This window comes from Tachyglossus aculeatus, chromosome 13 (assembly GCF_015852505.1).
Source record: "Tachyglossus aculeatus isolate mTacAcu1 chromosome 13, mTacAcu1.pri, whole genome shotgun sequence".
Classification (NCBI taxonomy): domain Eukaryota; kingdom Metazoa; phylum Chordata; class Mammalia; order Monotremata; family Tachyglossidae; genus Tachyglossus; species Tachyglossus aculeatus.
This window is the reverse complement of record NC_052078.1, coordinates 1,987,543-2,011,070: the sequence shown is the minus strand read 5'-3', so window position 1 is coordinate 2,011,070 and position 23,528 is coordinate 1,987,543. Positions and strand designations below refer to the sequence as shown.

Genomic DNA, 23,528 nt, shown 5'->3' with positions numbered 1-23,528 from the left:
CCCAGGCTTCCCCCCTGACCTCCCCAAACTTTGCCCTCACCCCCAGGCTTCCCCCCCGACCCCCCCAAACTTTGCCCCCGACCCCCAGACTTCCCCCCTGACCCCCCAAACTTTGCGCCCGACCCCTAGACTTCCCCCCTGACCCCCCTAAACTTTGCCCTCACCCCCCAGGCTTCCCCCCTGATCCCCCTAAACTTTGCCCCCGACCCCCAAACGTCCCCCTGGACCCCCCAAACTTTGCCCCCGGCCCCCAGGCTACCCCTCTGACTCCCCAAACTTTGCCCCCTCCCCCAGGCTTCCCCTCTGACCCCCCAAACTTTGCCTCCGACCCCCAGGCTTCCCCTTGACCCCCCAGACTTTGCCCCCGACCCCCTAAACCTTACCCCAGACCCCCAGACTTCCCCCCGATCCCCCCAAACTTTGCCCCCGACCCCCAGACTTCCCCCCTGACCCCCCAAACTTTGCCCCTGACCGCTAGACTTCCCCCCTGACCCCCCTAAACTTTTCCCTCCCCCCCCAGGCTTCCCCCCTGACCCCCCAAAACTTTGTCCCCCATCCAGGGGGACCCTGGGCGGGAGCTGGTGGCCCAGGCGGCCCAGCAATTCGGCAACCTGCAGACCTACCTCGCCCAAGCCCTGGACGACGCCTCGGCCACCCAGGCCCTGTGGAAGACCCTGGGACCCAAGCTGGCCGTGAGTCCCTCGTCCAGCCCTTAATAATAATAATAATAATAAAATAATAATAATAATAATAATAACGGTATTTGTTAAGCGCTTACTAGGTGCCGAGCTCTGCCCTAAGCGCTGGGGGGTGAATACAAGGTGTGGCCGTGAGTCCCTCATCCAGCCCTTAATCATAATAATTATAATAATAATCATAACGGTATTTGTTAAGCACTTCCTAGGTGCCGAGCACTGTTCTAAGCGCTGGGGGGTGAATGCAAGGTGTGGCCGTGAGTCCCTCATCCAGCCCTTAATCATAATAATTATTGTAATAATAATCATAACGGTATTTGTTAAGCGCTTATTAGGTGCCGAGCACTGTTCTAAGCGCTGGGGGAGGATACAAGGTGTGGCTGTGAGTCCCTCATCCAGCCCTTAATCGTAATAATTATAATAATAATCAAAACAGTGTTTGTTAAGCGCTTACTAGGTGCCAAGCATTGTTCTAAGCGCTGGGGGGTGAACACAAGGTGTGGCCGTGAGTCCCTCATCCAGCCCTTAATCATAATAATTATAATACTAATCATAACGGTATTTATTAAGCGCTTCCTAGGTGCCGAGCACTGTTCTAAGCGCTGGGGGAGGATACAAGGTGTGGCCGTGAGTCCCTCATCCAGCCCTTAATCATAATAATTATAATACTAATCATAACGGTATTTGTTAAGCGCTTACTAGGTGCCGAGCACTGTTCTAAGCGCTGGAGGGTGAATACAAGGTGTGGCCGTGAGTCCCTCATCCAGCCCTTCATCATAATAATTATAATACTAATCATAACGGTATTTGTTAAGCGCTTACTAGGTGCCGAGCACTGTTCTAAGCGCTGGGGGGGTGAATACAAGGTGTGGCCGTGAGTCCCTCATCCAGCCCTTAATCATAATAATTATTATAATAATAATCACAACGGTATTTGTTAAGCGCTTACTAGGTGCCGAGCACTGTTCTAAGCGCTGGGGGAGGATACAAGGGGTGGCCGTGAGTCCCTCATCCAGCCCTTAATCATAATAATTATAATAATAATCAAAACAGTATTTGTTAAGCGCTTACTAGGTGCCGAGCACTGTTCTAAGCGCTGGGGGGTGAATACAAGATGTGGCTGTGAGTCCCTCATCCAGCCCTTAATAATAATAATAATAATAATGATAATAATAACAGTAGATAACATCTCTAGATGTTGCCAACTTGTCCTTCCCAAGCGCTCCGTCCAGTGCTCTGCACACAGGAAGCGCTCAATAAATACGACTGAATAAATGAGTGAATGAATGGTGCCCGCTGTTGGGTAGGGACCGTCTCTAGATGTTGCCAACTTGTCCTTCCCAAGCGCTCAGTCCAGTGCTCTGCACACAGGAAGCGCTCAATAAATACGATTAAATGAATGAATGAATGAATGAATATATACCTGTATATATGTATATGTTTGTACATATTTTTTACTCTATTTATTTTACTTGTACATATCTATTCTATTTATTTTATTTTGTTGATATGTTTGGTTTTGTTCTCTGTCTCCCCTTTCTAGACTGTGAGCCCACTGTTGGGTAGGGACCGTCTCTAGATGTTGCCAACTTGTTCTTCCCAAGCTCTTAGTACAGTGCTCTGCACGCAGTAAGCGCTCAATAAGTACGATTGATTGATTGGTGCCCGCTGTTGGGTAGGGACCGTCTCTAGATGTTGCCAACTTGTCCTTCCCAAGCGCTCAGTCCAGTGCTCTGCACACAGGAAGCGCTCAATAAATATGATTGAATGAATGAATGAATGAATGGTGCCTGCTGTTGGATAGGGACCGTCTCTATATGTTACCAACTTGTCCTTCCCAAGCGCTTAGTCCAGTGCTCTGCACACAGTAAGCGCTCAATAAATACGATTGATTGATTGATTGGTGCCCGGTGTTGGGTAGGGACCGTCTCTAGATGTTGCCAACTTGTCCGTCCCAAGCGCCCAGTCCAGTGCTCTGCACACAGGAAGCGCTCAATCAATCAATCAATCAATCAATCAATTGTATTTATTGAGCACTTCCTGTGTGCAGAGCACTGTGCTAAGCGCTTGGGAAGTACAAGTTGGCAACATCTAGAGACAGTCCCTACCCAACAGTGGGCTCACAGTCTAAAAGATTCAATAAATACGATTGAATCTTAGTACTTAGCTTAGTACGGTGCTAAGCGCTTAGTCCAGTGCTCTGCACATAGTAAGCGCTCAATAAATACGATTGATGATGATTGAATGAATGAGTGAATGAATGGTGCCCGCCGTCGGGTAGGGACCGTCTCTAGCTGTTGCCCGCTTGTCCTTCCCAAGCGCTCAGTCCAGTGCTGTGCACACAGGAAGCGCTCAGTAAATACGACCGATCAATCGATCGTATTTATTGAGCGCTTCCTATGTGCAGAGCGCTGTACGACGGAATGAAGGCATGAGGGTCTGTGTGTCCTGCGTCCCCCAGGACCCCCTCTGCGTCCCGGCCCGCCGGCTGCTCCTGGATGGTAGAGACGCCCCCGTGGCGGCCAGCGTGGCCCGCTGTGACCGCGTGCTGCTCTTCGACGACGTCCTGGTGCTACTGCAGGTACCGGGGACCCGCTCCTGGGGGGCCGCTAATCCCCAAATACCCCCCCGGCCCCTCGAATCCAGGACCCGGGGGATCACTCACCTCCCGGGCTCTCAGCCAATGGGACGCGGCACGGCCTAGCGGGCCCCGGAGTCTGAAGGGCGTGAATTCTACTTGTCCGCTGCCTGGTAGGTGCTTCCTACGTGCCAAGCACTGTTCTAAGCGCTGGGGAGGTTACAAGGTGATCAGGTTGTCCCCCGGCGGGCTCACGGTCTTCATCCCCATTTGACAGATGAGGTCACTGAGGCCCAGAGAAGTGAAGTGACTTGCCCAAAATCACACAGCTAAGTGGTGGAGGCAGGATTTGAACCCATGACCTCGGACTCCAAAGCCCGGGCTCTTTCCACTGAGCCACACTGCTTCTCTTAATAATAATAATAATAATAATAATAATGGCATTTATTAAGTGCTTACTATGTGCAAAGCACTGTTCTAAGCGCTGGGGAGGTTACAAGGTGATCAGGTTGTCCCACGGGGGGCTCACGGTCTTCATCCCCATTTTTCAGATGAGGAAACTGAGGCCCAGAGAAGTGAAGTGACTTGCCCAAAGTCACCACAGAGCTAAGTGGTGGGGGCAGGATTTGAACCCATGACCTCGGACTCCAAAGCCCGGGCTCTTTCCACTGAGCCATGCTGCTTCTCTTAATAATAATAATGATAATGATGGCATTTATTAAGCGCTTACTATGTGCAAAGCACTGTTCTAAGCACTGGGGAGGTTACAAGGTGATCAGTTGTCCCCCGAGGGGCTCATGGTCTTCATCCCCATTTTTCAGATGAGGGAACTGAGGCTCAGAGAAGTGAAGTGACTTGCCCAAAATCACACAGCTAAGTGGTGGAGGCAGGAGTTGAACCCATGACCTCGGACTCCAAAGCCCGGGCTCTTTCCACTGAGCCACGCTGCTTCTCTTAATAATAATAATAATAATAATGATGGCATTTATTAAGCGCTTACTATGTGCCAAGCACTGTTCTAAGCGCTGGGGAGGTTACAAGGTGATCAGGTTGTCCCCCGGGGGGCTCACGGCCTTCATCCCCATTTTTCAGATGAGGGAACTGAGGCCCAGAGAAGTGAAGTGACTTGCCCAAAGTCACCACAGAGCTAAGTGGTGGAGGCAGGATTTGAACCCATGACCTCGGACTCCAAAGCCCGGGCTCTTTCCACTGAGCCACGCTGCTTCTCTTAATAATAATAATGATAATGATGGCATTTATTAAGCGCTTACTATGTGCCAAGCACTGTTCTAAGCGCTGGGGAGGTTACAAGGTGATCAGTTGTCCCCCGGGGGGCTCATGGTCTTCATCCCCATTTTTCAGATGAGGAAACTGAGGCCCAGAGAAGTGAAGTGACTTGCCCAAAGTCACCACAGAGCTAAGTGGTGGAGCCAGGATTTGAACCCATGACCTCGGACTCCAAAGCCCGGGCTCTTTCCACTGAGCCACGCTGCTTCTCTTAATAATAATAATGATAATGATGGCATTTATTAAGCGCTTACTATGTGCAAAGCACTGTTCTAAGCACTGGGGAGGTTACAAGGTGATCAGTTGTCCCCCGGGGGGCTCATGGTCTTCATCCCCATTTTTCAGATGAGGGAACTGAGGCCCAGAGAAGTGAAGTGACTTGCCCAAAGTCACACAGCTAAGTGGTGGAGCTAGGATTTGAACCCATGACCTCGGACTCCGAAGCCCGGGCTCTTTCCACTGAGCCACGCTGCTTCTCTTAATAATAATAATAATAATAGTAATGATGGCATTTATTAAATGCTTACTATGTGCCAAGCACTGTTCTATGCGCTGGGGAGGTTACAAGGTGATCAGGTTGTCCCATGGGGGGCTCACAGTTTTCATCCCCATTTTTCAGATGAGGTCACTGAGGCCCAGAGAAGTGAAGTGACTTGCCCAAAGTCAGCACAGAGCTAAGTGGTGGAGGCAGGATTTGAACCCATGACCTCGGACTCCAAAGCCCAGGCTCTTTCCACTGAGCCACGCTGCTTCTCTTGCCCGCAGTGTGACCTTGGGCCAGTCACTTCACTTCGTTGGGCCTCAGTTCCCTCATCCGTAAAATGGGGATGAAGACTGGGAGCCCCTCGTGGGGCAACCTGATCACCTTGTAACCATCCCAGCACTTAGAACAGTGCTTGGCACATAGTAAGCGCTTAACAAAATACCATTATTATTATTATTATTATTATTCTCTGGGCCTCAGTTCCCTCATCCGTAAAAAGGGGATTAAGACCATGAGCCCCAGTGGGACAACCTGATCACCTTGTATCTGCCCTGGCACTTAGAACAGTGCTTGGCACATAGTAAGCGCTTAACGAATACCATCATTATTATTCTTCTCTGGGCCTCAGTTCCCTCATCTGTCAAATGGGGATGAAGACTGTGAGCCCCAAGGGGGACAACCTCATCACCTTGTATCCACCCCAGCGCTTAGAACAGTGCTTGGCACATAGGAAGCGCTTAACAAATGCCATCATTATTAGTATTATTACCAGGCTGTTCCCCGTGGGGCTCCCAGTCTTCATCCCCATTTGACAGATGAGGGAACTGAGGCCCAGGGAAGGGAAGTGACTCACCCAAGGTCCCACAGCAGACAAGTGGTGTAGCCGGGATTGGAACCCACAACCTCTGACTCCCAAACCCGGGCTCTTTCCACTGAGCCATGCCACTTTTATCCACCTCAGCGCTTAGTACAGTGCCTGGCACGTAATAAGTGCTTAGCAAATACTATATAATAATAACAATAATAATTATTATGATCATTATCATCATAACTATTATCCTCATTATTATCATCATCATCATTATTATAATAAGCACTTAACAAATATTGCAATAATAACAGTTATTGTTATTACTATCATTAGTCATCATTATTATCATTATTATCATCATAACGATTATCATTACAAGCACTTCACATACTATAACAATAATTATTTTTAGTATCATTATTGTCATCGTTATTGTTACCACCATAATAATTATTATAAGAGCTTAACAAATACTACAGTAAGAACAATTACTGTTATTGCTATCATTATTGTCATTATTATTATCATAATAACAACAATAATAAGTACTTAACAAATATTACACTAATGACAGTTATTGTTATTGCTATCATTAGTCATCATTATTATCATCATAATTATTATTACAAGAACTTAACACATACTATAATAACAATAATTATTGTTAGTATCATTATTGTCATCATTGTTGTTACCATCATGATAATCATTATAAGAGCTTAACAAATACTACAGTAAGAGCAATTACTGTTATTACTATCATTATTGCTATCGTCATCATAATTATTATTACAAGCACGTGCCATATGCTATAATAATAACAATTATTGTTATTATCATTATTGTCATAATTATTATCACAATAATTATTATAAGAAGCACTTAACAAATACTGTGACATGATTATCATCATCAATATTATCGTCATTATCATCATGATAATTATTATAATAAGCACTTAACAAATATTGCAATAATAACAGTAATTGTTATTACTATCATTAGTCATCATTATTATCATCATAATGATTATCATTACAAGCACTTCACATACTATAATAACAGTAATTATTGTTAGTATCATTATTGTCATCGTTATTGTTACCATCATAATAATTATTATAAGAGCTTAACAAATACTACAGTAAGAACAATTACTGTTATTACTATCATTATTGTCATAATAATAATAATAATAAGCAGTTAAATATTACAATAATAACAGTTATTGTTATTACTATCATTAGTCATCGTTATTATCATCATAATAATTCTTATTACAAGCACTTAACACATACTATAATAATATCGTTAGTATCATTATTGTCATCGTTGTTGTTACCATCATGATAATTATTATAAGAGCTTAACAAATACTACAGTAAGAACAATTACTGTTATTACTATCATTATTGTCGTTATTGTTATCATCATCATAATTCTTATTACAAGCACGCAACATATACTATGATAATAACAATTATTGTTATTATCATTATTGTCATAATTATTATCACAATAATTATTATCTGAAGCGCTTAACAAATACTATGACATGATAATCATCATCAATATTATCATCATTATCATCATGATAATCATTATAATAAGCACTTAACAAATATTGCAATAATAACAGTTATTGTTATTACTATCATTAGTCATCATTATTATCATCATAATGATTATCACTACAAGCACTTCACATACTATAAAAACAATAATTATTGTTAGTATCATTATTGTCATCATTATTGTTACCATCATAATAATTATTATAAGAGCTTACCAAATACTACAGTAAGAACAATTACTGTTATTACTATATAATAATAATAATAATAATAAGCACTTAACAAATATTACAATAATAACAGTTATTGTTATTACTATCATTAGTCATCATTATTATCATCATAATGATTATCATTACAAGCACTTCACATACTAAAATAACAATAATTATTGTTAGTATCATTATTGTCATCGTTATTGTTACCATCATAATAATTATTATAAGAGCTTAACAAATACTACAGTAAGAACAATTACTGTTATTACTATCATTATTGTCATTATTATTATCATAATAATAACAATAATAAGCACTTAACAAATATTACACTAATGACAGTTATTGTCATTACTATCATTAGTCATCATTATCATCATAATAATTATTATTACAAGAACTTAACACATACTATAATATCAATAATTATTGTTAGTATCATTATTGTCATCGTTGTTGTTACCATCATGATAATTATGAGCTTAACAAATACTACAGTAAGAACAATTACTGTTATTACTATCAATCATTATTGTTATCGTCATCATAATTATTATTACAAGCACCCAACATGTACTATGATAATAACAATTATTGTTATTATCATTATTGTCATAATTATTATCACAATAATTATTATAAGAAGCGCTTAACAAATACTATGACATGGTTATCATCATCAATATTATCATCAGTATCTTCACAATTATAACAAGCGCTTAACAAATACTACAGTAATAGTTATTATTATCATATTATAATTAATAATAATGACTGTGGTTGTTAATGGGAGCCTGAGAACTCTGGGCAGTGGGGAGGAGCGGGTCTGGAGGTGGCGTCCAGCAAGCATTTGCCCCCCTCCTCCCCGGGATTTGGCCGGACAGGGCGGCCAAACAGTTTGCTTTTGATGCTAGTATTTATTGAGCACTTACCGTGTGCAGAGAGCACTGTGCTAAGCGCTTAGTAGACCGTGAGCCCGCTGTGGGCAGGGATCGTCTCTCTCTGTGGCCGAATTGTCCTTCCCAAGCACTCAGTACAGCGCTCTGCACACAGTAAGCGCTCAATAAATACGACTGAATGAACAAATACTACGGCCTTCATCAAATTCTTTCATTCCATCGTATTTATTGAGCGCTTACTGTGTGCAGAGCACTGTACTAAGCACTTAGTAGACCGTGAGCCCGCCATGGGCAGGGATCTCTGTGGCCGGATCGTCCTTCCCAAGCGCTCAGTACAGCGCTCTGCACGCAGTAAGCGCTCAATAAATACGACTGAATGAACAAATACTACGGCCTTCATCAAATTTCTTCATTCCATCGTATTTATTGAGCGCTTACTGTGCGCAGAGCACTGTACTAAGCACTTAGTAGACCGTGAGCCCGCCGTGGGCAGGGATCTCTGTGGCCGGATCGTCCTTCCCAAGCGCTCAGTCCAGCGCCCCGCACGCTGTGGGCGCTCAGTAAATACGACGGGATGAGTGAATGAGGACGCTGTTGCTGTGCATCCTCAGGGGAGCCGCCGGACCTCTCTGGTGGGCTCCCGGAGCCTCCGTGGGCCTCTGTCTTGGACTCTTCCAGGGTCACAACTTCCAGATGTTCGACCTGAAGCTGGTCTGGGTGGACGACGCCCCCGCGGACGGGGAAGACCCCGACTCGGACAGGTCAGTGGTCATTCGTTCCTTCATTCAGTCCTACTTATTGAGCGCCTACTGTGTGCAGAGCACTGTACTAAGCGCTTGCCCCCGCCCCGTCACCCCGTTGCTGGCATCTTCTAGACCGTGAGCCCACTGTTGGGTAGGGACTGTTTCTAGATGTTGCCAACTTGGACTTCCCAAGCGCTTAGTACAGTGCTCTGCACACAGTAAGCGCTCAATAAATACGATTGATTGATTGATCGTCCATGGCCGGGCATCGCCCCGTCCCCCCGCATGGGTCACTGTCCCCACTTGCCCGCCCCCCAACGCTTGGTGCGGCCTAGCGGGGAGAGCCCGGGCCTCGAAGTCAGAGGACCTGGGTTCTAATCCTGCCTCCGCCACTTAATCAGAATAATGATGGCATTTGTTAAGCGCTTACTAGGTGCCAAGCACTGTTCTAAGCGCTGCGGATGGGGGGGGGGATACAATTCCTCGTTGGGTCTCTATGTGTTGCCAACTTGTGCTTCCCAAGCGCTTAGTATAGTGCTCTGCACACAGTAAGCGCTCAATAAATACAATTGATTGATTGATACAAGGTGATCAATTTGTCCCCCGTAGGGCTCCCAGTCTTCATCCCCGTTTGACAGATGAGGGAACTGAGGCACAGAGAAGTTAATAACAATGACGGTATTTGTTAAGCATTTACTAGGTGCCAAGCACTGTTCTAAGCGCTGCAGGGGGATACAAGGTGATGAGGTTGTCCCACGGGGGGCTCACAGTCTTTATCCCCATTTGGCAGATGAGGGAACTGAGGCCCAGAGACCTTAATAACAATAATGGTATTTGTTAAGCGTTTACTAGGTGCTAAGCACTGTTCTAAACGCTGCAGGGGATACAAGGTGATGAGGTTGTCCCCCGTGGGGCTCACAGTCTTCATCCCCATTTGACAGATGAGGGAACTGAGGCCCAGAGAAGTGAATAACAATGATGGTATTTGTTAAGCGTTTACTAGGTGCCAAGCACTGTTCTAAGCGCTGGGGTGGGGGATACAAGGTGATGAGGTGGTCCCCCGGGGGGCTCACAGTCTTCATCCCCATTTCACAGGTGAGGGAACTGAGGCACAGAGAAGTTAGTAACAATGACGGTATTTGTTAAGCGCTTACTAGGTGCCAAGCACTGTTCTAAGCGCTGGGGTGGGGGATACAAGGTGATGAGGTGGTTCCCCGGGGGCTCCCAGTCTTCATCCCCATTTGACAGATGAGGGAACTGAGGCCCAGAGAAGTGAATAACAATGATGGTATTTGTTAAGCGCTTACTAGGTGCCAAGCACTGTTCTAAGCACTGCGGGTGGGGGGGATACAAGGTGATGAGGTGGTCCCCCGGGGGGCTCCCGGTCTTCATCCCCATTTGACAGACGAGGGACCAAATAATAATAATAATAATAATAATAGTAATAATAATAATAATAGTATTTGTTAAGCGCTTACTAGGTGCCAAGCACTGTTCTAAGCACTGGGGGGGATACAAGGTGATCAAGGTTGTCCCACATGGGGCTCACAGTCTTCATCCCCATTTTACAGGTGAGGTCACTGAGGCTCAGAAAAGTGAGGTGATTTGCCCAAGGTCACACAGCAGACGTGGGGGAGCCGGGATTAGAACCCAAGACCTTTCACTCCCAAGCCCGGGCTCTTTCCACTGAGCCACGCTGCTTCTCAATAATAGTAATCATAGTGATGGTATTTGTTAGGCGCTTACTATGTGCCAAGCACCGTTCTAAGCGCTGGGGAGGGTACAAGGTGATCAGGTTGTCCCACGGGGGGCTCACAGTCTTCATCCCCATTTGACAGATGAGGGAACTGAGGCACAGAAAAGTGAAGTGGCTCACCCAAATTCACACAGCAGACATGTGGCGGAGCCGGGATTAGAACCCAAGACCTTTGACACCCAAGCCCGGGCTCTTTCCCCAGAGCCACACTGCTTCTCTTGCCCACAGTGTGACCTTGGGCCAGTCACTTCACTTTTCTGGGCCTCAGTTCCCTCATCTGTCAAATGGGGATGAAGACTGGGAGCCCCCTGGGGGACAACCTCATCACCTTGTCACCTCCCCAGTGCTCAGAACGGTGCTTGGCACATAGTAAGCGCTTAACAAATACCATTATTATTATTATTATTCTCTGGGCCTCAGTTCCCTCATCTGTAAAAATGGGGATGAAGACTGGGAGCCCCCCATGGGACAACCTGATCGCCTTGTAACCTCCCAAGCGCTTAGAACGGTGCTTGGTACATAGTAAGCGCTTAACAAATACCATCATTATTATTATTATTATTACAGTGCTTGGCACATAGTAAGCGCTTAACAAATAATATTATTATTATTATCCTCTTGGCCTCAGTTCCCTCATCTGTCAAATGGGGATGAAGACTGGGAGCCCCCCGGGGGACAACCTGATCACCTTGTCACCTCCCCAGTGCTCAGAACGGTGCTTGGCACATAGTAAGCGCTTAACAAATACCATTATTATTATTATTATTATTCTCTGGGCCTCAGTTCCCTCATCTGTCAAATGGAGATGAAGACTGTGAGCCCCCCGTGGGACAACCTCATCACCTTGTAACCTCCCCAGTGCTTAGAACGGTGCTTGGCACATAGTAAGCGCTTAACAAATTATTATTATTATTATTATTATTATTATTATTATTATTATTATTATTGCTGTTATTACAGTGCTTGGAACATAGTAAGCACTTAACAAATACCATTATTATTATTATTATTATTATTATTATTATTATTCTCTGGGCCTCAGTGACCTCATCTGTCAAATGGGGATGAAGACTGTGAGCCCCCCATGGGACAACCTCATCACCTTGTAACCGCCCCAGCGCTTAGAACGGTGCTTGGTACATAGTAAGTGCTTAACAAATACCATCATCATTATTATTATTATTACAGTGCTTGGCACATAGTAAGCGCTTAACAAATACCATTATTATTATTATTATTCTCTGGGCCTCAGTTCCCTCATCTGTCAAATGGGGATGAAGATTGTGAGCCCCCCGTGGGACCACCTGATCACCTTGTAACCTCCCCAGCGCTTAGAACAGTGCTTGGTACACAGTAAGTGCTTAACAAATACCACCATTATTATTATTATTATTACAATGCTTGGCACATAGTAAGTGCTTAACAAATACCATTATTATCATTATTATTCTCTGGGCCTCAGTTCCCTCATCTGCCAAATGGGGATGAAGCCTGTGAGCCCCCCGTGGGACAACCTCATCACCTTGTAACCTCTCCAGTGCTTAGAACGGTGCTTGGCACATAGTAAGCGCTTAACAAATATTATTATTATTATTGTTCTTATTATTATTATTATTATTATTATTATTATTATTATTATCCCCCGTTTGATGCCCCGCAGGCTCACGTTGCAGATCATCACCGCGGAGGGAAACTTCCTTTTGTCCACAAAGGAGCCTCAGTCGAGGGTGAGTTGGGGGGGAACAGAGAGGGGCGACCCCTGACCCTTGACCCCTGACCCCTGACCCCCGACCCCCATCTCCATGGGCAGGGCGGGCACCAAGATGGGGGGCTGCGCTTAGTACAGTGCTCTGCACACAGTAAGCGCTCAATAAATACAACTGAATGAATGAATGAGGCTGGGCACCCCCGATCCTGCCCACCCCCAAGACATTCATTCAATCATATTTATTGAGCGCTTACTGTGTGCAGAGCACTGTACTAAGCGCTTGGGAAGCCCAAGTTGGCAACATCTAGAGACGGTCCCTACCCCACGGCGGGCTCACGGTCTAGAAGGGGGAGACGGACGACAAAACAAAACATATTAACAAAATAAATAGAATAAATATGGACAAGTAAAATAGAACAAAACAAAACATATTGACAAAATAAAATCAATAGAATAAATATGGACAAGTAAAATAGAACAAAACAAAACATATTGACAAAATAAAATCAATAGAATAAATATGGACAAGTAAAATAGAACAAAACAAAACATATTGACAAAATAAAATCAATAGAATAAATATGGACAAGTAAAATAAATAAATAAATTCCCTCCCAAGTGTCGGACGCCCGGGCCGAGTGGGGACTCCGGGGGCCTGGGTTCTAATCCCGGCTCCCCTCCTGGTTTGCTGGGTGACCTTGGGCCAGTCACTTCACTTCTCTGAGCCTCAGTGACCTCATCTGGAAAATGGGGATGAAGACTGGGAGCCCCCGGTGGGACAACCTGATAATAATAATAATAATAATAATAATGATGGCATTTATTAAGCGCTTACTATGTGCAAAGCACTGTTCTAAGCGCTGGGGAGGTTGCAGCGTGATTATGTTATCCCACGGGGGGCCCACAGTCTTCAGCCCCATTTTACAGATGAGGGAACTGAGGCCCAGAGAAGTGAAGTGACTTACCCAAAGTCACCCAACTGACAAGTGGTGGAGCCAGGATTTGAACCCACGACCTCTGACTCCAAAGCCCGGGCTCTTTCCACTGAGCCACGCTTGTAACCTCCCCGGCGCCTAGTATAGTGCCTGGCACATAGTAAGCGCTTGAATAGTAATAATGATGGCATTTAATAAGCACCAGCTGTGTGCCAAGCACTGTTCAAAGCGCTGGGGACGTTACAAGGTAATCAGGTTGTCCCACGTGGGGCTCACGGTCTTCATCCCCATTTGACAGATGAGGTCACTGAGGCCCAGAGAATAATAATAATGGTAATAATAATGGCATTTATTAAGCGCTTACTAGGTGCAAAGCACTGTTCTAAGCGCTGGGGAGGTTACAAGGTGATCAGGTTGTCCCCCGTGGGGCTCACAGTCTTCATCCCCATTTGACAGATGAGGTCACTGAGGCCCAGAGAATAATAATAATGGTAATAATAATGGCATTTATTAAGCGCTTACTATGTGTAAAGCACTGTTCTAAGCGCTGGGGAGGTTACAAGGTGATCAGGTTGGGGCTCACAGTCTTAATCCCCATTTTACAGACGAGGTAACCGAGGCCCAGAGAAGCGAAGCGACTCGCCCAGAATCACCCAGCTGACAAGTGGCGGAGCCGGGATTCGAACCCACGACCCCGGACTCCAAAGCCCGGGCTCTTTCCACTGAGCCACGCCGCTTACTGTGTGCGGAGCACTGGACTAGACTGTGAGCCCACTGTTGGGTAGGGACCGTCCCTATATGTTCCCAACGTGTACTACCCAAGCGCTTAGTACAGTGCTCTGCACACAGTAAGCGCTCAATAAATACGATTGATTGATTGATTAAGCGCTTGGGAAGGACAAATCGGCAACAGATAGAGACTTGTCTCCCCTGTTAGACCGTGAGCTCACTGTGGGCAGGGACTGAGTCCGTTTGTTGTCGTAGTGCAATCTCCCGAGCGTCTAGTACAGTGTGCTGCACATAGTAAGCGCTTAGTCAGCGCTCTGCACACAGTCAGCGCTCAATAAATGCGATTGATTGATTGATTAAGTGCTTGGGAAGGACAAATCGGCAACAGATAGAGACGGTCTCCCCTGTTAGACCGTGAGCTCCCTGTGGGCAGGGACTGAGTCCGTTTGTCGTCGTAGTGCAATCTCCCGAGCGTCTAGTACAGTGTGCTGCACATAGTAAGCGCTTAGTCCAGTGCTCTGCACACAGTCAGCGCTCAATAAATACGATTGATTGATTGATTGATTGACTAAGCGCTTGGGAAGGACAAATCGGCAACAGATAGAGACGGTCTCCCCCGTTAGACCGTGAGCTCACTGTGGGCAGGGACTGAGTCCGTTTGTTGTCGTAGTGCACTCTCCTGAGCGTCTAGTACAGTGTGCTGCACATAGTAAGCGCTTAGCCCAGCGCTCTGCACACAGTCAGCGCTCAATAAATGCGATTGATTGATTGATTAAGTGCTTGGAAAGGACAAATCGGCAACAGATAGAGACTTGTCTCCCCTGTTAGACCGTGAGCTCACTGTGGGCAGGGACTGAGTCCGTTTGTTGTCATAGTGCACTCTTCCGAGCGTCTAGTACAGTGTGTTGCACATAGTAAGCGCTTAGTCCAGCGCTCTGCACACAGTCAGCGCTCAATAAATACGATTGATTGATTGATTGATTGATTGACTAAGCGCTTGGGAAGGACAAATCGGCAACAGATAGAGACGGTCTCCCCCGTTAGACCGTGAGCTCACTGTGGGCAGGGACTGAGTCCGTTTGTTGTCGTAGTGCACTCTCCCAAGCGTCTAGTACAGTGTGCTGCACATAGTAAGCGCCTAGTCCAGCGCTCTGCACACAGTCAGCGCTCAATAAATACGATTGATTGATTGATTGATTGACTAAGCGCTTGGGAAGGACAAATCGGCAACGGATAGAGACTTGTCTCCCCTGTTAGACCGTGAGCTCACTGTGGGCAGGGACTGAGTCCGTTTGTTGTGGTAGTGCACTCTCCCGAGCGTCTAGTACAGTGTGTTGCACATAGTAAGCGCTTAGTCCAGCGCTCTGCACACAGTCAGCGCTCAATAAATGCGATTGATTGATTGATTAAGTGCTTGGGAAGGACAAATCGGCAACAGATAGAGACTTGTCTCCCCTGTTAGACTGTGAGCTCACTGTGGGCAGGGACTGAGTCCGTTTGTTGTCGTAGTGCAATCTCCCGAGCGTCTAGTACAGTGTGCTGCACATAGTCAGCGCTTAGTCCAGCGCTCTGCACACAGTCAGCGCTCAATAAATACGATTGATTGATTGATTGACTAAGCGCTTGGGAAGGACAAATCGGCAACAGATAGAGACGGTCTCCCCCGTTAGACCGTGAGCTCACTGTGGGCAGGGACTGAGTCCGTTTGTTGTCGTAGTGCGCTCTCCCAAGCGTCTAGTACAGTGTGTTGCACATAGTAAGCGCTTAGTCCAGCGCTCTGCACACAGTCAGCGCTCAATAAATGCGATTGATTGATTGATTAAGTGCTTGGGAAGGACAAATCGGCAACAGATAGAGACTTGTCTCCCCTGTTAGACTGTGAGCTCACTGTGGGCAGGGACTGAATCCGTTTGTTGTGGTAGTGCACTCTCCCAAGCGTCTAGTACAGTGTGTTGCACATAGTAAGCGCTTAGTCCAGCGCTCTGCACACAGTCAGCGCTCAATAAATACGATTGATTGATTGATTGACTAAGCGCTTGGGAAGGACAAATCGGCAACAGAAGAGATGGTCTCCCCCGTTAGACCGTGAGCTCACTGTGGGCAGGGACTGAGTCCGTTTGTTGTCGTAGTGCACTCTCCCAAGCGTCTAGTACAGTGTGTTGCACATAGTAAGCGCTTAGTCCAGCGCTCTGCACACAGTCAGCGCTCAATAAATACGATTGATTGATTGATTGATTGACTAAGCGCTTGGGAAGGACAAATCGGCAACAGATAGAGACTTGTCTCCCCTGTTAGACTGTGAGCTCACTGTGGGCAGGGACTGAGTCCGTTTGTTGTCGTAGTGCAATCTCCCGAGCGTCTAGTACAGTGTGCTGCACATAGTCAGCGCTTAGTCCAGCGCTCTGCACACAGTCAGCGCTCAATAAATACGATTGATTGATTGATTGACTAAGCGCTTGGGAAGGACAAATCGGCAACAGATAGAGACGGTCTCCCCCGTTAGACCGTGAGCTCACTGTGGGCAGGGACTGAGTCCGTTTGTTGTCATAGTGCACTCTCCCGAGCGTCTAGTACAGTGTGTTGCACATAGTAAGCGCTTAGTCCAGCGCTCTGCACACAGTAAGTGCTCAATAAATACGATTGATTGATTGATTGATGGACTAAGCGCTTGGGAAGGACAAATCGGCAACAGATAGAGACGGTCTCCCCTGTTAGACCGTGAGCTCACTGTGGGCAGGGACTGAGTCCGTTTGTTGTCGTAGTGCACTCTCCCAAGCGTCTAGTACAGTGTGCTGCACATACTAAGCGCTTAGTCCAGTGCTCTGCACACAGTAAGCGCTCAATAAATACGATTGATTGGGAAGGACAAATCGGCAACAGATAGAGACTTGTCTCCCCTGTTAGACCGTGAGCTCACTGTGGGCAGGGATTGATTCCGTTTGTTGTTGTAGTGCACTCTCCCAAGCGTCTAGTACAGTGTGTTGCACATAGTAAGCGCTTAGTCCAGCGCTCTGCACACAGTAAGCGCTCAATAAATACGATTGATTGACTAAGCGCTTGGGAAGGACAAATCGGCAACAGATAGAGACGGTCTCCCCTGTTAGACCGTGAGCTCACTGTGGGCAGGGACTGAGTCCGTTTGTTGTCGTAGTGCACTCTCCCGAGCGTCTAGTACAGTGTGCTGCACATACTAAGCGCTTAGTCCAGCGCTGTGCCCACAGTAAGCGCTCAGTAAATACGATCAAATGAAGGAATGACACCAGCGATGACCTTGATTCTCTTTGCGTGGACCGCGTCCACGGTGTCCCCTCCAGGCGCTGTGGCGGTGGAAACTGAGGCAGGCGGTGGGGAAGGTGCTGAGCGCTCAGCGGGGCTCCCCCGTGGCGGCGGGGGGCTGGGGGCCGGGCCGGCCAGTGGAGGCCCCCCCAGCCACCCGCTGGGGCGTCCACACCTTCCGCGCCGCCGGCCGCCTCCAGCGCGCGACCTACGACGGCCAGTGGCACTGGGGGAGACCCCACGGAAAGTGAGTGGGGGCCCCAAGGATCGTCACGGCGTCCGTTGGGCGCTCACTATGGGCCCAGCACTGTTCTGAGCGCCGGGGGGGGAGACGAGGTCATCAGGTTGGCCCCCTTGGGACTCCCAGTCTTCATCCCCATTTGACAGATGGGGGAACTGAGGCCTACAGAATAATACTAATGATGGCGTTTGTTAAGCGCCTACTATCATCATCATCAATCGTATTTATGGAGCGCTTACTGTGTGCAGAGCACTGGACTAAGCGCTTACTAGGTGCCAAGCACCGTTCTAAGCGCTGGGGGGGGAGACAAGGTGATCAGGTTGGCCCCCTGGGGGCTCACGGTCTTCATCCCCATTTGACAGATGGGGCAACTGAGGCCTACAGAATAATACTAATGATGGCGTTTGTTAAGCGCTTACTAGGTGCCAAGCACTGGGGGGGAAGACAAGGTGATGAGGTTGTCCCATGTGGGGCTCACAGTCTTCATCCCCATTTGACAGATGAGGGAACTGAGGCCCAGAGAATAATAATAATGATGGCGTTTGTTAAGCGCTTACTAGGTGCCAAGCACTGGGGAGGTTACAAGGTGATGAGGTTGTCCCCCGGGGGGCTCACAGTCTTCATCCCCATTTGACAGATGGGGTAACTGAGGGCCAGAGAATAATAATAATGATGGCGTTTGTTAAGCGCTTACTAGGTGCCAAGCGCTGTTCTAAGCGCTGGGGGGGATACAGGGTCATCAGGTTGTCCCACGTTGGGCTCACAGTCTTCATCCCCGTTTGACAGATGGGGGAACTGAGGCCCACAGAATAATAATAATGATGGCATTTATTAAGCACTTACTATGTGCCAATCACTGTTCTAAGCACTGGGGAGGTTACAAGGTGATGAGGTTGTCCCCCGTGGGGCTCACGGTCTTCATCCCCATTTGACAGATGGGGGAACTGAGGCACAGAGAATAATGATAATAAGGATGATGGCATTTGTTAAGTGCTTACTAGGTGCCAAGCACTGTTCTAAGCGCTGGGGGAGATACAAGGTGATGAGGTGGTCCCCCGGGGGGCTCACAGCCGAAGCAGCGTGGCTCAATGGAAAGAGCCCGGGCTTTGGAGTCAGAGGTCAGGGGTTCAAATCCCGGCTCCACCAATTGTCAGCTGTGTGACTCTGGGCAAGTCACTTCACTTCTCTGTGCCTCAGTTCCCTCATCTGTAAAATGGGGATTAAGACTGTGAACCCCCTGTGGGACAACCTCATCACCCTGTAACCTCCCCAGCGCTTAGAACAGTGCTTTGCACATAGTAAGCGCTTAATAAATGCCATTATTATTATTATTATTATCCCCATTTGACAGATGAGGGAACTGAGGCACAGAGAATAATGACAATAAGGATGATGACGTTTGTTAAGTGCTTACTAGGTGCTAAGCACCGTTCTAAGCGCTGGGGGAAATAGAAGGTGATGAGGTTGTCCCACGGGCGGGCTCTCAGTCTTCATCCCCATTTGACAGTTGAGGAAACTGAGGCCCAGAGAATAATAGTAATAGCAATAATGATAATAATTAATGTTTTATAATACATAATATAAAATATAATACTGTTGGTATTTGTTAAGCGCTTACTAGGTGCCAAGCACTGTTCTAAGCTCCGGGGAGGGATACAAGGTGATGAGGTGGTCCCCCGGGGGGCTCCCAGTCTTCATCCCCATTTGACAGATGAGGGAACTGAGGCACAGAGACGTTAATAACAATGATGGTGTTCATTAAGCGCTTACTAGGTGCCAAGCACTGTTCTAAGCGCTGGGGTGGGGGATACAAGGTGATGAGGTGGTCCCCCGGGGGGCTCCCGGTCTTCATCCCCATTTGACAGATGGGGGAACTGAGGCCCCGAGAAGTTAATAACAATGATGGTGTTCATTAAGCGCTTACTAGGTGCCAAGCACTGTTCTAAGCGCTGGGGTGGGGGATACAAGGTGATGAGGTGGTCCCCCGGGGGGCTCCTGGTCTTCATCCCCATTTGACAGATGAGGGAACTGAGGCCCAGAGAAGTTAATGACAATGATGGTGTTTATTAAGCGCTTACTATGTGCCACGCACTGTTGTAAGCGCCGACTTGTGTTACTTGTGTTGCAGGGGAACCTTGAAGTGGCCCGATGGCACCAACCACGTGGGAGATTTCCAGGCCGGCCTGGAGCACGGGTGAGGGCAGCGGGGGGGCGGGGGCGGGACCGGGGGGGGAGAAGCAGGGGGGCTCAGTGGAAAGAGCCCGGGCTTGGGAGTCAGGGGTCGTGGGTTCGAATCCCGGCTCCGCCACCGGTCAGCTGTGGGACTTTGGGCGAGTCACCTCACTTCTCTGGGCCTCAGTTCCCTCCTCTGTCAAATGGGGGTGAAGACCGTGGGCCCCACGTGGGACAACCCGATCACCTTGTATCTCCCCCAGCGCTTAGAGCAGTGCTTGGCACATAGTAAGCGCTTAACAAATGCCGTCATTATTATTATTATTCTCTGGGCCTCAGTTCCCTCATCTGTCAAATGGGGATGAAGACTGGGAGCCCCCCGGGGGACAACCTGATCACCATGTATCTCCCCCAGCGCTTAGAACAGTGCTTGGCACATAGTAAGCGCTTAACGAATGCCACCATCATTATTATTATTATTCTCTGGGCCTCAGTTCCCTCATCTGTCAAATGGGGATGAAGACTGGGAGCCCTATGGGGGACAACCTGATCACCTTGTATCTCCCCCAGCGCTTAGAACAGTGCTTGGCACATAGTAAGCGCTAAACAGTACCACCATCATTATTATTATTATTATTATTCTGTGGGCCTCAGTTCCCTCATCTGTCAAATGGGGATGAAGACTGGGAGCCCCACGTTGGACAGCATGATCGCCTTGTAACCTCCCCAGTTACAAGCGCTTAATAAATGCCATCATTATTATTATTGTTACAGTGCTTGGCACATAGTAAGCACTTAAATACCATCATTATTATTATTATTATTGTTACAGTGCTTGGCACATAGTAAGCACTTAACAGATATTATTATTATTATTATTATTATTCTCTGTGCCTCAGTTCCCTCATCTGTCAAATGGGAATGAAGACTGTGAGCCCCACATGGGACAACCTGATCGCCTTGTAACCTCCCCAGTGCTTTGAACGGTGCTTGGCACACAGTCAATGCTTAACAAATATGACCATCATTATTATTATTATTATTCTCTGGGCCTCAGTTCCCTCATCTGTCAAATGGGGATGAAGCCTGTGAGCCCCACAGGGGACAACCCAATCACCTTGTATCCCCCCCACCAGCGCTTAGAACAGTGCTTGGCACATAGTAAGCGCCTAACAAAAACCATCATTATTATTATTATTCTCTGGGCCTCTGTGACCTCATCTGTCAAATGGGGATGAAGACTGGGAGCCCCCCGTGGGACACCCGATCACCTTGTATCCCCCCCCCGCCCCCCCAGCGCTTAGAACAGTGCCTGGCACATAGTAAGCGCTTAACAGTACCACCATCATTATTATTATAATTCTCTGGGCCTCTGTGCCCTCATCTGGAAAATGGGGATGAAGACTGTGAGCCCCACTGTGGGACAACCTGATCACCTTGTATCTCCCCCAGCGCTTAGAACAGTGCCTGCCACATAGTAAGCGCTTAACAGTGCCACCATCATTATTATTATTATTCTCTGGGCCTCAGTTCCCTCATCTGTAAAATGGGGATGAACACTGTGAGCCCCCCGTGGGACAACCTCATCACCTTGGAACCTCCCCAGTGCTTAGAACAGTGCCTGGCACATAGTAAATGCTTAACAAATATGACCATCATTATTATTATTCTCTGGGCCTCAGTTCCCTCATCTGTCAAATGGGGATGACGACTGGGAGCCCCCCGTGGGACAACCCGATCACCTTGTATCCCTCCCCAGCGCTTAGAACAGTGCCTGGCACCTAGTAAGCGCTTAACAGTACCACCATCATTATTATTATAATTCTCTGGGCCTCTGTGACCTCATCTGGAAAATGGGGATGAAGACTGGGACCCCCCCGTGGGACAACCTGATCACCTTGTATCTCCCCCAGCGTTTAGAACAGTGCCTGGCACATAGTAAGCGCTTATCAAATACCATCTTCATCCAATGGTCCGGGCCTTCCCCGCAGGTTTGGGATCCGCCTGGTCCCGCGCGGGCCCGAAGACGAGTTCGACTGCTACAAGGGACATTGGCAGGACGGGCAGATGCAGGGCTACGGGATCTGCGAGTGAGTGACCCTGGAGGATGGGCGGGCGACCGGGTGGGTGGGCGACCGGGCATCCCTCCGTGGCTCAGTGGAAAGAGCCCGGGCTTTGGAGTCAGAGGTCCTGGGTTCAAATCCCAGCTCCGCCACTTATCAGCTGGGTGGCTTTGGGCAAGTCATTTCACTTCTCTGGGCCTCAGTTCCCTCATCTGTCAAATGGGGATGAAGACTGGGAGCCCCCCGGGGGACAACCTGATCACCTTGTAACCTCCCCAGCACTTAGAACAGGGCTTGGCACATAGTAAGTGCTTAATAAATGCCATTGTTATTATTATTATTATTCTCTGGGCCTCAGTTCCCTCATCTGTCAAATGGGGATGAAGACTGTGAGGCCCCCCCTCCGTGGGACAACCTGATCACCTTGTAACCTCCCCAGCACTTAGAACAGGGCTTGGCACATAGTAAGTGCTTAATAAATGCCATTGTTATTATTATTCTCTGGGCCTCAGTTCCCTCATCTGTCAAATGGGGATGAAGACTGTGAGCCCCACGTGGGACAACCTGATCACCTTGTAACCTCCCCAGCATTTAGAACAGGGCTTGGCACGTAGTAAGTGCTTAATAAATGCCATTGTTATTATTATTATTATTATTCTCTGGGCCTCAGTTCCCTCATCTGTCAAATGGGGATGAAGACTGTGAGCCCCACGTGGGACAACCTGATCACCTTGTATCCTCCCCAGCGTTTAGAGTGGTGCTTGGCACATAGGAAGCGCTTAACAAATCCCATCATTATTATTATTATTTCAGTGCTTGGCACATAGTAAGCGCTTAACAAATACCATCATTATTAGTATTATTATTACAGTGCTTGGCACATAGTAAGCACTTAACAGTTAACATTATTATTATTATCATTATTATTATTCTCTGGGCCTCAGTTCCCTCATCTGTCAAATGGGGATGAAGACTGTGAGCCCCCCGTGGGACAACCTGATCACCTTGTAACCTCCCCAGTGCTTAGAACAATGCTTGGCACATAGTAAGCGCTTAATAAATGCCATCATCATTATTATTATTACAGTGCTTGGCACATAGTAAGCGCTTAACAAATACCATCATTATTATTATTATTACAGTGCTTGGCACATAGTAAGCACTTAACAAATAACATTATTATTATTATTATTCTCTGGGCCTCAGTTCCCTCATCTGTCAAATGGGGATGAAGACTGTGAGCCCCCGTGGGACCACCTGATCGCCTTGTATTCTCCCCAGCGCTTAGAACGGTGCTTGGCACATAGTAAGCGCTTAACAAATACCATCATTATTATTATTATTACAGTGCTTGGCACA

The 23,528-nt window shown here is 47.3% G+C and overlaps 1 protein-coding gene across 6 annotated transcripts in view; it reads left to right on the top strand.

The window, feature by feature from the left end:
• The window catches only part of ALS2CL (ALS2 C-terminal like), an 85,333-nt gene that overhangs the window by 23,502 nt on the left and 38,303 nt on the right, over positions 1–23,528 (top strand). For all 6 annotated transcript variants that reach the window (XM_038755777.1, XM_038755778.1, XM_038755776.1 and 3 more), the window contains exons 6-12: positions 561–692; positions 3,157–3,276; positions 9,225–9,307; positions 12,706–12,772; positions 17,732–17,940; positions 20,063–20,128; positions 22,098–22,196. In XM_038755777.1, the coding sequence (XP_038611705.1) occupies positions 561–692; positions 3,157–3,276; positions 9,225–9,307; positions 12,706–12,772; positions 17,732–17,940; positions 20,063–20,128; positions 22,098–22,196 (776 nt within the window). The remainder of the gene's footprint in view (positions 1–560; positions 693–3,156; positions 3,277–9,224; positions 9,308–12,705; positions 12,773–17,731; positions 17,941–20,062; positions 20,129–22,097; positions 22,197–23,528) is intronic.